The 13,903-nt window shown below is 46.8% G+C and overlaps 2 protein-coding genes across 3 annotated transcripts in view; both read right to left on the reverse strand.

The window, feature by feature from the left end:
* LOC310755626 (tubulin alpha-1B chain) overlaps positions 1-13,903 on the reverse strand; it is a 109,033-nt gene that overhangs the window by 15,697 nt on the left and 79,433 nt on the right. The window lies entirely within an intron of this gene.
* LOC310755627 (tubulin alpha-1A chain) overlaps positions 4,012-13,903 on the reverse strand; it is an 89,275-nt gene continuing 79,383 nt past the window's right edge. The window contains exons 1-4 of one of the 2 annotated variants that reach the window (XM_083598847.1): positions 9,351-9,704; positions 5,983-6,205; positions 5,736-5,884; positions 4,012-5,210 (exon numbers count right to left, since the gene is read on the reverse strand). In XM_083598847.1, coding sequence (XP_083454973.1) covers positions 4,230-5,210; positions 5,736-5,884; positions 5,983-6,205; positions 9,351-9,353 — 1,356 coding nt within the window. In that variant the 5' untranslated portion in view covers positions 9,354-9,704 and the 3' untranslated portion in view covers positions 4,012-4,229. Of the gene's footprint in view, positions 5,211-5,735; positions 5,885-5,982; positions 6,206-9,350; positions 9,705-13,903 lie in introns of those variants that run through there. The other variant, XM_083598848.1, reaches the window with a different exon arrangement.

Raw genomic sequence — 13,903 nt, forward strand, 5'->3', positions numbered from 1 at the left:
CCCCAATTTTAAAGGTGTGGCTTATATTCGGGTGCAGCTTATATTCAGGCCAATATGGTAAATAAAAATGTTAAAGACGCCCCAAATATCCAAACACTTGAACCTATTTGTTTTAAACTGAGTGGGCTTTATCTGCACAAGGGTTTGCAAATTTCATCCAGTCCTATCAAAAGGTAAAGGAGTTGCAGCCAGTTTTAAATTTCCCCATAACAGTGAACGGCAAGACAAGAAAATTCAGGTTCTTCCCCCCAAATGAGGTTCTGATTTAGATCTGTGGTGAAGCAAGCAGCCTCCACAATGGTCCAAGCCTAATTTAGTTGCTTTCCACATCACTGAATCAGGGTCCAAATAAAATATTGTGTATGGTAAACTGATATGCACCAAAGAGGACACACTTGGGCACTTGAGAGGCCAGGTCTATGCTGCTTTGGGTATATACATGCTTATAAACAAAGAAAGAATGTGGTCCTGTAAAATGAACATATACTGTATATTTAACGTAACAATAGTCCCTTTATTAAACACTTGTAGTCCTCTGCTCCTGAATGGATGCTACAGTATGCCTTGTTAGATACATAAAATCCTTTCTCGCCAACATGCTGAGCTTCTTCACTGTTCACTGTCTCCGCATTCAGCACCGCAGTCCCAGCAGCCATGTTTCCATATATTGCTAAACACAAGTTTTCTGAGAATTGGGCGGCATCCCCCAATATACTCATTTATATTGTCTTTTCTCTTGAATGCTCAAAGCACTTCATATATATCATTGCAACATCACTGTAAGGACAGGCCAGTATTATTATATTTATTTACATTGTGCCCATCTGTTCACAAAGAATTAGCAATCCTCCCTCTCAATAAATAAATAAATAAAAATGGTGTGATTTGATACTAGTTTGGGGGTAATATTTGTATTTACCCATGCAAAAGGCAGAACTGTCATATGGTCATCTCCAGTGAGTGATGTCACTTCATCAACCAAAGTTAATAGCAATAATGAGCATGGTCGCATCATTGTTTAAAAAACGTTCCACATAAGCTCAAGGATTTTTAGCACAGCCCCATTATCCCAGTCTGCTTGTGACATGTGGGGTTGGGAAGGGCCATAGCTTAGTAGCAGAACACATGCCTTACATGCTAAAGGTCCCAGGTTCAAATCCCACCACCTGCAGGTAAAGGTAAAGGGACCCCTAACCATTAGGTCCAGTCGTGGCCGACCCTGGGGTTGTGGCGCTCATCTCGCTTTGTTGGCCGAGGGAGTCGGTGTACAGCTTCTGGGTCATGTGGCCAGCATGACTAAGCCGCTTCTGGCGAACCAGAGCAGCGCACGGAAACGCCGTTTACCTTCCCGCTGGAGCGGACCTATTTACTTGCATTTTGACGTGTTTTCGAACTGCTAGGTTGGCAGGAGCAGGGACCGAGCAATGGGAGCTCACCCCATCGCAGGGATTCGAACCGCTGACCTTCTGATCGTCAAGTCCTAGGCTCTGTGGTTTAACCCACAGCACCACCCGTGTCCCACAATCTGCAGGTAGGGCTGGAAAACCTCCTGTCTGAAACCCTGGAGAAGTTCCTGCCAGCCAGTGTGGGTAATATGACTTGGTGTTAGGCAGCTTCATATATCCCTAGGGATGGCATTGCATTTAAAGCCATCTCTACGTGAATAAATGTGTTGAAATGTGTAGCAATACCAGTCTACGCTAGCATCGTTTTACAATACTTTTTGGAAAACATGCTAGGAATCTACACACGCCTGAGAGCAAATAATGAAGTATTTATCTGCCACAAATAAAGCCATATCACCAAAGCTAATGGGGGTAAGTTTGCTATTTGGAAGTATCATATAATATCCCTAACTTTAACTTATAGCATGCTTTTTTAAAAAAAACACTCTCTTGTAATTATTGTTTTTGAAAAAGACATAAAAGGCAGCCCTGTTTAGGGAAGTTTTTAATGTTTGATGTTTTATCATGTTTTAAATATTCTGTTGGGAGCTGCCCAGAGTGCAATGGGCGGGTATAAATAATAACAATAACAAATTATTATTATTATTATTAGTAGTAGTAGTAGTAGTAGTAGTAGTAGTAGTAGTATTCTTATTATTATACTGAAAACAGTTTTCCTCTTTTTGACATCTCTTTTTATTTGAGGCATGTTGACTTGGTGTAGATCTTTGGGCTGGACATTTTCACAGCACATGTGAGTTTATTCTCTCATGGCATGCTCACTCTTCTCAGCTTTCCCCATCTCCAATTTCACTCTGCTTCTTACTTCCTTTTCATTATTTATTTAAAACATTTGTTCCCTTCTGTGTCAGAGGAGCAGAAATGGTAGGTTTTGTTTGTTTGTTTTAAAATGCAGAACACATTACAATCCCATACATGTCCAGTGGGAAGGAAGGCCTACTGAATTCAATGGGAATTACACACCAGGGTGAGCATTTTCCAGAATTGTAGCTAGGCAAATAACCTTTAAAAGTAAAAACACCCCCAGATAGGAATCGTCTGTGTTTGCATCTGTGATGACACGGGAGATAAACTGCAAGTGCTTTGCGGTAGCCTTCTGAGGTTGAGCACCCTGAATGATAGTAGGATGAAAGGCATCCTAAACAGATCTTAATAAAATAAATTAAGCTAAGCTTTGGCTGAGTCGGTCACGACTGGACCTAATGGTCAGGGGTCCCTTTACCTTTTGGCTGTAAGAAAAACTTTGGATCATTCCCCTGCACTAGCAGTGCTCAAATTATGGGCTGGTGGTAGAATATGGGGGTTTTCTGGTCCCCTGACTTTACATACCGCTGTAGTATGTCCAAGTTGCAGAAGCTGCTATTCAGGGGTAGCAAACATAGTAAGGTAAAGGGTAAAGGGACCCCTGACCATTAGGTCCAGTCGTGATCGACTCTGGGGTTGCGGCGCTCATCTCGCTTTATTGGCCGAGGGAGCTGGTATACAGCTTCTGGGTCATGTGGCCAGCATGACTAAGCCGCTTCTGGAGAACCAGAGCAGTGCATGGAAATGCCATTTACCTTCCCGCTGGAGTGGTACCTATTTATCTACTTGCACTTTGACGTACTTTCGAACTGCTAGGTTGGCAGGAGCAGGGACCGAGAAACGGGAGCTCACCCCATCACGGGGATTTGAACCACTGACCTTCTGATCAGTAAGTCCTAGGCTCTGTGGTTTAACCCACAGCGCCACCCAACCCCAGCGAACATAGTACTTGCCAGCTATTGTTTGACTCCCATCAGTCCCACTCAGAATAACCAATGATCAAAGCTTACAGCAGGGCTTTGCAAACTTGGGTCTCCAGCTGTTGTTGGACTGCACCTCCCATTATATCTCTAGCTAGCAGGGCCTGTAGTCAGGGATGATGGGATGTGTAGTCCAAAAACAGCTGGAGACCCTGACTTATGGGAATTGTAATTGGTAATATATGCAGTGAGCACCATGTTGGATACCCTCAATACAAGTGTGGCAGAAACAGGCAGGGGTGAGGCAGTGAAGAAGCGAAGCTAGAAAGCTGTGTTGTTTGAAGTGACAAGGACTAAGGCAGGTTTGCTTTTCCTGTGTGCAATTCTGGTGGTTTCAAACTGCGGGTGTCTCCCTCTCTGCTCCCGGGCTCATCATTCATTGGACAAGGCAGCCTTTAGGCCAGCATAATCGTAGAGTACACCTAGGGCTAGTATATTGCAAATACAGTGGTACCTCGGTTTTCAAAAGTCTCAGAAGTCGAACGTTTCGGTTTTAGAATGCCGAAAACCCAGAAGTAACTGCTTCGGTTTTGGAACACTTTTTGGAAGTCAAACGTTCTAGGTGGCTTCCATATTGAGTTTTCCACAAGTAAAAGCTTTGGTTTTTGAACATTTCAGAAGTCGAATGGTCTTCCAGAACGGATTACATTTGAAAACAGAGGTAACACTGGATAGGAATGTGCCCCGAATCAATTCCCAATATCATATTTTTCAAAAAATAAATATTGCATGTATTAAGAATAAAGACAAAGACACAAATCTTCTAGGACAGGGAATGCCTTTTATTCTCAAACCCACAACATTAAATGGCTTGGGCTTGTAATAAAAACCTTCATGTTTTAGAGCACAGATCAGTTATTGTAGGGCAAACAAAGGTTTCTGAACACGGCTACATAAATTAACTGATCAGACCAAAACTTGAATGTTGTTAAATAGCTTTAATTTCCCTGTAAGAGCAGCACCATTGTGACATTTTGCTTTAGTATTCCTCTCCTTCCTCTTCACCCTCCCCTTCGACAGAATCCACACCCACTTCTTCGTAATCCTTCTCTAGGGCAGCCATGTCCTCCCGGGCCTCCGAGAACTCGCCTTCCTCCATCCCTTCCCCAACGTACCAGTGGACAAAGGCACGCTTGGCATACATCAGGTCAAACTTGTGGTCCAGGCGAGCCCAGGCCTCAGCAATGGCTGTGGTGTTGCTCAGCATGCAGACGGCACGCTGCACTTTGGCCAGGTCGCCCCCGGGGACCACCGTGGGGGGCTGGTAGTTGATGCCAACTTTGAAACCAGTGGGGCACCAGTCCACAAACTGGATGGTACGTTTGGTCTTGATGGTGGCAATAGCAGCGTTGACGTCTTTGGGGACAACGTCCCCACGGTACAACAGGCAGCAGGCCATGTATTTACCGTGACGAGGGTCACATTTCACCATCTGGTTGGCTGGCTCAAAGCAAGCGTTGGTGATCTCTGCTACAGAAAGCTGTTCATGGTAAGCTTTCTCAGCTGAGATGACCGGGGCGTAGGTGGCCAGGGGGAAGTGGATTCGGGGATAGGGCACCAGATTGGTCTGGAATTCTGTCAGATCTACATTCAGGGCACCATCAAATCGCAGGGAGGCTGTAATGGAGGACACAATCTGACCTATCAACCTGTTTAGGTTGGTGTAAGTGGGGCGCTCAATGTCAAGATTCCTGCGGCAAATGTCATAGATGGCCTCGTTGTCTACCATGAAGGCGCAGTCGGAGTGCTCCAGGGTGGTGTGGGTGGTCAGGATGGAGTTGTAGGGCTCGACGACCGCTGTGGAGACTTGGGGAGCTGGGTAGATGGAGAACTCCAGCTTGGACTTCTTGCCGTAGTCAACGGACAGGCGCTCCATCAGCAAGGAGGTGAACCCAGAACCAGTGCCCCCACCAAAACTGTGGAAGACCAGGAAGCCCTGGAGACCTGTGCATTGGTCGGCCTGTTGGGATAAATTGATGCTAATGTAAATAAAAAATTATTTTCTCTCTCCATTCTGTTTAGATGAGAAAGGACTGTCTACTTATGTAGCTTCTTAAAGTGAACGTGTATCGATCTAGTTCATGACATTCTGTGTCGCCAGGCTTTTTGGGCCAGTGAGCATATTTAGAATTTTGCAAAATGGAATTTAAAAATAATAATAGTTTAGTTCCTGTTCAAAAGCATTACAAGAAACATCCATTTCCCCATAAACTTATTAGGATGATTTACGGTATACATATTCTCTTCAAGTAGGTTAGCTTGATCTTCAGTGTAACTCCAATGTCAAGCTAACTTTGTAACCCCTAACATTAGAATAATTAATGTATATCCGCATTTTCAATACTAACCTAGTAGCTAATATCAATGTTGATCTTCTTTTAACTACTGATATTTGTTATATGGCCATAAGCAAAACAGCAACATACGATCATGTTGCACCGTTTTCTATCCTTCACAAATCTTCCATTAGACAAAGCATGTTTACCAGTTTCCGTATCCTGTCGAGGACCAGGTCAATGATCTCCTTGCCAATGGTGTAGTGGCCCCTGGCATAATTGTTGGCGGCATCCTCCTTGCCAGTGATGAGCTGCTCGGGGTGGAAGAGCTGGCGGTAGGTGCCAGTGCGCACCTCATCTGTGGAGAGAAGCAAGTGGAAGCATCAAGACCTCTGGCATCCCTCCTGGAGACACAAACATAGCTAGAAAACTGTTAGAAGTGCCTTGTTTGCTCACCAATCACAGTTGGTTCCAAGTCCACAAAGACGGCCCTGGGCACGTGCTTGCCAGCTCCCGTCTCACTGAAGAAAGTGTTGAAGGAGTCGTCTCCTCCCCCAATGGTCTTGTCGCTGGGCATCTGCCCATCAGGCTGGATGCCATGTTCAAGACAGTAGAGCTCCCAGCAGGCATTGCCAATCTGGACTCCGGCTTGGCCAACGTGGATGGAGATGCACTCACGCTAAAGGTGAAGAAGAAGCACCTATATGTATTAATTGGGATTTGCTTTTGGGTGCTCTTTTAAGAATCCTGCTATTTAGGATTCTGCTCATAAGCTACACCTGTAATTGCTACCTCAGTCCTGTCAACTGGACATCGATAGAAGAAACACAGGCAACCAGTTTTGTGGGAGATGCGTACAAGGTGAAAAGCAAAGGTCAGCGAATGACAAAGCCAATAATTGTGATAAAGAAGAATGGCAACTTCAGCTGACAAGAGTATGGGCAGCTTGCAGTCTTAACATACAGATAAAGAGAACAAGAAGAACATACGTTTAGAGAAGATTGGAAAATATTTATTGAATACATGGGGGGGAATTGTGTGCATTTGAAAACGTTGGAAGCATTAAGATAAATTCAACAGTGTATATAAGTTTTGATGGATGGAATAATGGAATACTGAATGGTTTCCTTTTTGTAAAATATGCAGGGATTTTTGATATGCAAAATGAACCATGGGAAGAGAAGAAGGGAAGTCACTGATATTTTAAGGATGTTTAAATGAGTATTTTAAAGTGTAAAACAGAAAATTTAATAAAAGTTATTTATATATACAAAAGCCAAAAATTGTGCAGCAGGTGCTAGCCCATTGTTCAAAAACCCTTGTTCAAATGGGAACTAAAAAACAGTGTGAGAGAGCCACCTTAATCCCCTTGAAGAGAATCCAGTGAAATTTAAATGCTCTAGTAGCACACCTGTTAATGAGGCAAGGGTGCCACACCCATCCTATTGTTCCTTGGATGCTATGAATCCCAGTGAATTCACTATCCAACTTTGTTGCTCATGGAGATTTGGAGACGTATTATCCAAGAATGCTCAACCTTACATGGCACATAGCGAATGCCTGAATTTTCAGAAGACCCAAGTCCTTTGAATCCTTGGGTTTATCATCGGTCTTTTCCTCCCTCCACTTTGCAAGCACAACGTGCCCAATCCCAGGTATTGTCTCCACTGCTGTCAGGGACATTTAGTCATTTGAGGTGATTTATTCCTTAGCCCATAGGGAACACCAAGAAATGCCACACCCTGTCCAGGAATACTGGGTATTCTTCTGCATTAGGTACACCCATTCTAGTGAATTATTTTTGCTGACTACGCCCACGCTGACTGCTGGAGCCTGCGTTCTGTGATGGATTAACACAGCCGAGTCTATTTCCAGCATGATCTCATTATACCGTTTTGCCAATTTTCCCTTCTCTGACCCCGGCTGAGAACATGCTTGGGAATGAAATAAATCAATGGGGGGTGTCTGGACCAGAAGACAAACCTCCTATCTCTTGCCAAGGAGGGCATGTTGCTGTCTGTTCTTCCCATGAAAATTTAGGATGATGCGTGTGTTTGTTTTTTTTAAAGTCCCAGTATCTTTTTATTATATTGGGAAAGTTTCAGGGGCAGCGAAAGAGTCGTTCCAGAGCAGGAAGCTATCTGCAACAGCACAACGGCGAGGGTGCTTTTCGAAAACGGCAACCAGTGCAGTTAAGCCGCCCTCCAGCATTATTGTCTCTCAATAATTATTCTGGTCACATCTGCCAGAGGAGCCACGTTCTTTGTCTGCTGTCTCAGCCATCGCCTTCTGCCTTCAGACCAATCTGTGGGCTGGGTGGGGGAGGGGGGAGACGGAAGGAGCTGCCACTTAAACCGACGTGATTCTCGGTGGGTCCCCAGCCCTGCCCTCCCCCACCCCCTCTTCCCGGCTGCTCCCCCATCCTTAACACAAATTCCTCGCTTAACAATGCTGCTCTTTATGCGGAATCTCTTGGAGCGATGCAAAGGCGTGGCTTCTGCCAAGATGATCCCCTCTGCGCACAAGAAATCGGCAGAGCTGACAACTCCTGAACTGGTGGCGATCCCCCCCCCAGCCTATGCATGCTTTTCTGCTCAGAAGCAAGCTCCCCTGCCGCTAGCATTTCTTCCTAGAGCGCAGGATTGCAGCAGAAGACAAGAAAGCTTCGGTATAAGCCGCCCCCCAGGACCCACGACTGCTGCACTGGTGCTAACTTTTGCCCCCTTGCGGAATCGCTAGTGGCGCAGAAATCAATCATGCTGAGTATTTTGTTTCAGATGGAAACCTATTGCTTTTGTTTGCTACTGAATCACGTTTACTTCCAAGGGGGTGTGTGGAATCCTGAAGCTTCAACCCCATAACATTGGCAGAGGCGTAGCGTGGGCGGGCAGGGGGGGTGGTGGTCCGTGGCCCCACATTTTTGAAGGGGCGCAATCAGGTGCCCCCGCAACGCAGCTGAGGCGTGGCGGCAGGCGGGTTGGTCTAGTGGGCAGGCGCGCCCTCCCACCCACCCCAGCAGCCCAGTCCATCAGGGGGCGCAACACGTGCCCTACCCCGAGCGCCTGCAACCCGTGCTACGCCGCTGCATTTAGTACGCCTTGTTTGCTTGGATTCTTTTTTTAAAAAGGGGTTTTAATTTTATAATCACTGATAACCCCAAGTCTAATCAGGTTTACATCCTGTGAAATAACACCCCCCCTCGACTTCCACCCCACTTCCTTCCGAGTCAGGAGAGCAGCTTTGAATTGCAGAGATGGCTCCATTTGCGCCCCTGCATTCGGGTTAAAGCACAGGCTTGCTTGGGGCTGGTACCGCTGCTTCCCCGCTGACACTGCCGCCTCCTCCTCCTCCTCCCTCCTATGCGCATCCGCAGCTGGGAAGGTCTGGAGATGGAGACGCAAGCCCGCAGCCAGCAGCGCTACGCAGGCAGGAAACCACCCTTGCCTCGCCTTTCCCAGCCAAGGGGAAGCCATTGCGTCAGGCTTCGAGGATGCACTGCTGCTGCTGCCGCCGCCTTGGAGAACAACAGCTCGTCCTCCCCCCCCTTTTTTTTTTTGCAGAGAGGAAGGGAGAAGGAGGAACCAGCAGCCTCTCTGCATTTCCACAGCTCGGCAGCAGCAGCAGCGAGCCGATGGAAGAAAAAGAGCCCCCGCAGAGGCGCAGGGACAAAGCATGCCCAGAAGAGCCAAGGGAAAGATGGGGAAGAAAGCAGCACTGGCTTGGGGCGGGCCAGGAGAAATGCTGCCAGGATTGCCTGTGCTTTGTCCCACCCCCCTCCTCCTCTGAAACCCCCCCCCCCGCAGCCGAGAGGCGCTGGCGCTTACCATATCTGCCTCTTGGTTGCCGAGCTTCGAGAAATCAAACGGGAGCCGAGGAGGGTTTTTGCTTTCTTACAGCGCGACTCTTAGGAGGTCGATGTAAGAGAACCTGTAGCACACAGGGCAACGCGGCTCCCTATATACAACCTCGTCACCATGGGGACGGGCGAAGGCTTTTTGCGGTTGGTCGAGACACCCCCAATCTGCCTGGAGAAACCAGGGGAGGAGAAAAGCCATTGGCTCAGGGCGCATAGGATGAGGTAATCTCTCCCCACACCCCGCCTCTCCTCAGCATCCAAAGTCGCCTCGCATCCTCCAGACAAAGAGACCAAACAGTTACTCTCTTCCATGCGCCATAGCGCGCGAGGCGGGGCGGGGCGCGGGGGGGGGGGTGCAGTACCAGAGGAGCATCTGAATTTTGCATGATTTTAAACATTTAAGTACTGCCCTCTCCCCGCTCAGGACGGTGCAGCCCAAAATGTCAATCGTGCATTAACATGCAAAGAAATAATGTTGCCACGGGATGCGCATTTCTGCAAAATCAAGGGCAACAGCAGCAGGTCGCTGGGCTGAGATTCCCATAATTTGGAAAAAAAAGTACTGTATTTTATTTTATTTTTGAAAGAGAGGTCTGGGCAACTGGCGATTGCTTTCATTTGATGAGCACAGAAGATTTAATACATTAAAAATATTTTATTAGATATAATTAAGATGGAGGAAACTTGGGACTTAGTGGGGCCACAGCGGTGCTGACGAGCAGGCAAAAATGTTAGGGGTCAGCAGAATTACGCATTCAAGGAAAAACCTGCAGAAGAGGGCTCTCTACGCCTAATTGTGCATTCGGCTGTTGCCTTACGCGGCAGACCTGCTGTAAAAGCGTCTTTGGTTGCAAACCTGCCCTGTCACACAGATGCCCTGGGCAAATTACGCAGCGAGCTGGCGAGAGGGACGCAGCGCCCAATGGGAACCTGCGGCTGACGTGGAAATAAGTCTGGGATCGGGTCCCTGTTCCTCCCAGTCTACGCAAGAGCGAGACGCGCGTGGGTGGTGGGGGAGCCCTCGCCAAGGAGAAAGCGCCGCAGGCGGCTTCCGGGATGGAGGTTTTTTTCTTAGCAAGGGGATGCGGTGGAGGGGAAAATCTGAACCCAGAGCTTGAAAAGAAAGGGGCTGAGGTTGGGCCCGGTGGGAACAAAAAAATGATAAACTGGGATTTTATTTTTTTTTTGTAAATGGGAAAGGAAGGAGAGAGAAACCCAGAGATTAAGCAGGGGCGCCTAGGTCAGGCGGCAAAGCCTTAAGCGCAATAAAAGTGCCGCCTTCCTTCTCTCCAACTCCTGCTCCCAGCAAACCGCTCCCAGCTTCCTTTCTGCAGCCAAGAGGGGCGCAGGAAGGCGGGTGGGTGTGCGCGCCCTCCTGTAGGGAAGGCCCTCGGAGCATTTGTTCCAACGCCCCAAGGCTGGGTGTGGCTTTTTGTCTGGGGAAGAAGCGACGAGGAGGGGGCGCGGGGGAGGGAGGAGGAACCGTCTCATTCTCCGTCGATCCGGATCATGCCTGACAAGGGCTCGCAGTTAACGATCTTTCCCGGCTCTTCAGCCGCTTCTCGTCCATCCCCGCCCTCCTCCCTTGCTCGTCTGGCAAGATAGACGGCGGGTGGCGGGGAAGGGCGCGCGGATATGAGAGAGAGAGACAGCTGCTCGCAGGTGGAGTCGGAGGCAGCCAGGCTACTCCCCCCGCAACCAGAAAGATGAAAACCCACGTTGTATCCCCTCGCCCTCTTCACGCCAAGATCCCGCATCTTTTACGCATTTTCTATGTTATATAAATGTGCTCCCCCCCCCCAAAAAAAGCTGGTTGGATTGCGCCCGCTCTACCTCTCCAGCGGATGCCCAGATCTTCCTCCCAGCTTTATTTCAGAACCGTTTGATTGAAACCTTTGACTGGCAGCCCTGATTCCCTGACACTGACCAGCAACCAGCTCCCCACCCCGCCTCCCCAGATATAGCCTCCTTCTGACAATAAGTGTTTTGATGGAATAAGCAGTAGCTCCTGTTGAGACAAATTTTAATGCACACTTGCTAGCTGGCCCTCAGATCAATGGCTGGGTTTCCTGAGCGTGGGCAATGCGTTTTACGCTGCCCCAAACTTCAACCGTACAGCTTGGTATTCCGCGGTTTCGGATCTATAAGCAGATCATTTTCTTTTAGCGGTTCTTGAAAGCCGGTCGCTAATTCATTTCCTTTAGGTTGCCACCGTTTCTCCTGGGAGTGGTCCTGTGCTTTTAGCAGTGGCACAGTCTGCAAGAGTGCGCCTAGGGAGAATTATTCATTCATTTATTGTAATCGTGAAGATGCTGTGATAGGGAAGCAGACTGGATTTCTAGCTGTCTCGTTGTTTTTAAAGGCACAGGGAAGCCCTGCCCCAAACGAAAGCTGTAACCTAATGTCACTTTAAGAAAGGCACAGACGTCATAAATAGTTCTATAACCACCTTCTGTAATTGCCCCAAATGATGGAGCTGACTCCTTTTACTTTATTTGTTTAAAAAATCTAGACTGCAGGCATAAATCTGGGATTATTGGAACACTGAAATAGCAAAGTATATTATAGCAAGCAAACAAGGAAAGGGTAGTTTTAGCTTTGTCACTAGAATATGGTAAAGCCCTAATACAGAGCACAGGAACATCATTATTGCAATTCCTCCTTTTCTTGTTCCATGAGGATTAGAAAAGCTCTCTTTTTAAAAAAGAAATGGAGATTGTGCTAATGTTTAGTAAGTGAAAGGGGAGGGGAGAGATTTCATCAGGCAAGGCCTTCTTCCATCTGGCTTGCCCCACTCTCCAGTCTCTGCTTCTCAGTTTATATTCTACTATTTTATGCACTGTGACTTGCCGTTTTATTGATTATAGTTTAGAATTTATTTACAGTGGTACCTCTGGATGCGAACGGGATCCGTTCCGGAGCCCCGTTCGCATCCTGAGCAGAACGCAACCCACGTCTGCACATGCGCGGGTCGCGATTTGCCACTTCTGCGCATGCGCGTGATGTCATTTTGAGTGTCTGCGCATGCGCGAGTGGCGAAACCCAGAAGTAACGTGTTCTGTTATTTCCGGGTCACTGCGGAGTGTAACCTGAAAACGCTCAACCTGAAGCGACTTTAACCCGAGGTATGACTGTATTATTGTTGTTAAGAGTGGATTTCTGTTTAATTTTTAGATGTTGATATTTAATATTCTATGAATATTACTTTTTTTGCTATAAGTTGCTTATTTTAAAGTTACGTTTTATTGTCACATTTTTGTATTGGATTAGATTGTTATAAGGTGTACGTTCTTTGATTCTTCAGCTTGTAAACCGCCTTGGGTATTGTAAGATAGAAAGACGGTATACAAATAAAAAATGATGATGATAAGTGAAAGAAGCCTATCTCAAATGAAAAAGGTGTGAGCTAACTTGCAGCGCAGACAAGTGTTCCAGAGATGCTAAAACATAGCAGTCATAAAAAAGAAAAAGAAATCTTATCAGTTTGCTGGGGTTTCTTAATAATAATAATAAGAAAAGTCCAGCTATTTCCTAACATGTTTTAAGAAGTTCACGAGCAAACAATAATGCAATTTATTTACAGTGGTACCTCTGGATGTGATCGGATCCGTTCCGGAGCCCTGTTCGCATCCTGAAGTGAACGTAACACGTGACTGAGACTGTGCATGCACGGGTTGCGATTCGCCACTTCCGCGCATGCGCATGATGTCATTTTGAGCATAATAATAATAATAATAAATTTTATTTATATCCCGCCCTCCCCAGCCGAAGCCGGGCTCAGGGCAGCTAACAACAATCAAATAGTCAAACAATCAAAATAATCCAACATTTTAAAAATATTTCATTATAAAAATTAATTATTAGTTAAAATCAAGTTGATGGCAACCATTAAGCAAAATTCTGTGCAGGTTGCCAAAGGAGGGAGTCAGGCTGCGCCCTGACCAAAGGCCTGGTGGAACAACTCTGTCTTACAGGCCCTGCGGAAAGATGTCAGGTCCCGCAGGGCCCTAGTCTCTTGTGACAGAGCGTTCCACCAGATTGGAGCTGCAGCCGAGGCCCTGGCTCTGCGCACGCGTGAGCGGCGAAACCCAGAAGTAACACATTCCGTTACTTCTGGGTCGCCGCAGACCGCAACCCGAAAATGCTTAACCTGAAGTGTATTCATCCCGAGGTATGACTGTATTTATTTTTTAAAGACGTTCATGAGGTTTAGTAACAAAGCAAGTCTACCTACAGAGACTTCATTAGCAATAGTGGGCTGTTGGCTGGTGCCAAGTGAGCATCAATATTTTACTCCAGCCAAGCTGCCCCCTGCGAAGAACTTCCAACTAACTAATAAATGAAACAGGCTAAATGGAAAAGGATGGGAGGGGGGCATGATTGTGGGGTTCTGTATGATTTCTTTACATTAGTAAATCTAGGGGGTTTGCATCTGGGAATAATTGAGATAGGCACATTTCAGCTTCACTGGCGAACAAGTAGAATGAAGAAGAGTATAATGCTTTCCTTGCAGTATATAAT

The sequence above is a fragment of the Podarcis filfolensis genome (assembly GCF_964270895.1).
Source record: "Podarcis filfolensis genome assembly, chromosome: 2".
Taxonomy (NCBI): Eukaryota; Metazoa; Chordata; class Lepidosauria; order Squamata; family Lacertidae; genus Podarcis; species Podarcis filfolensis.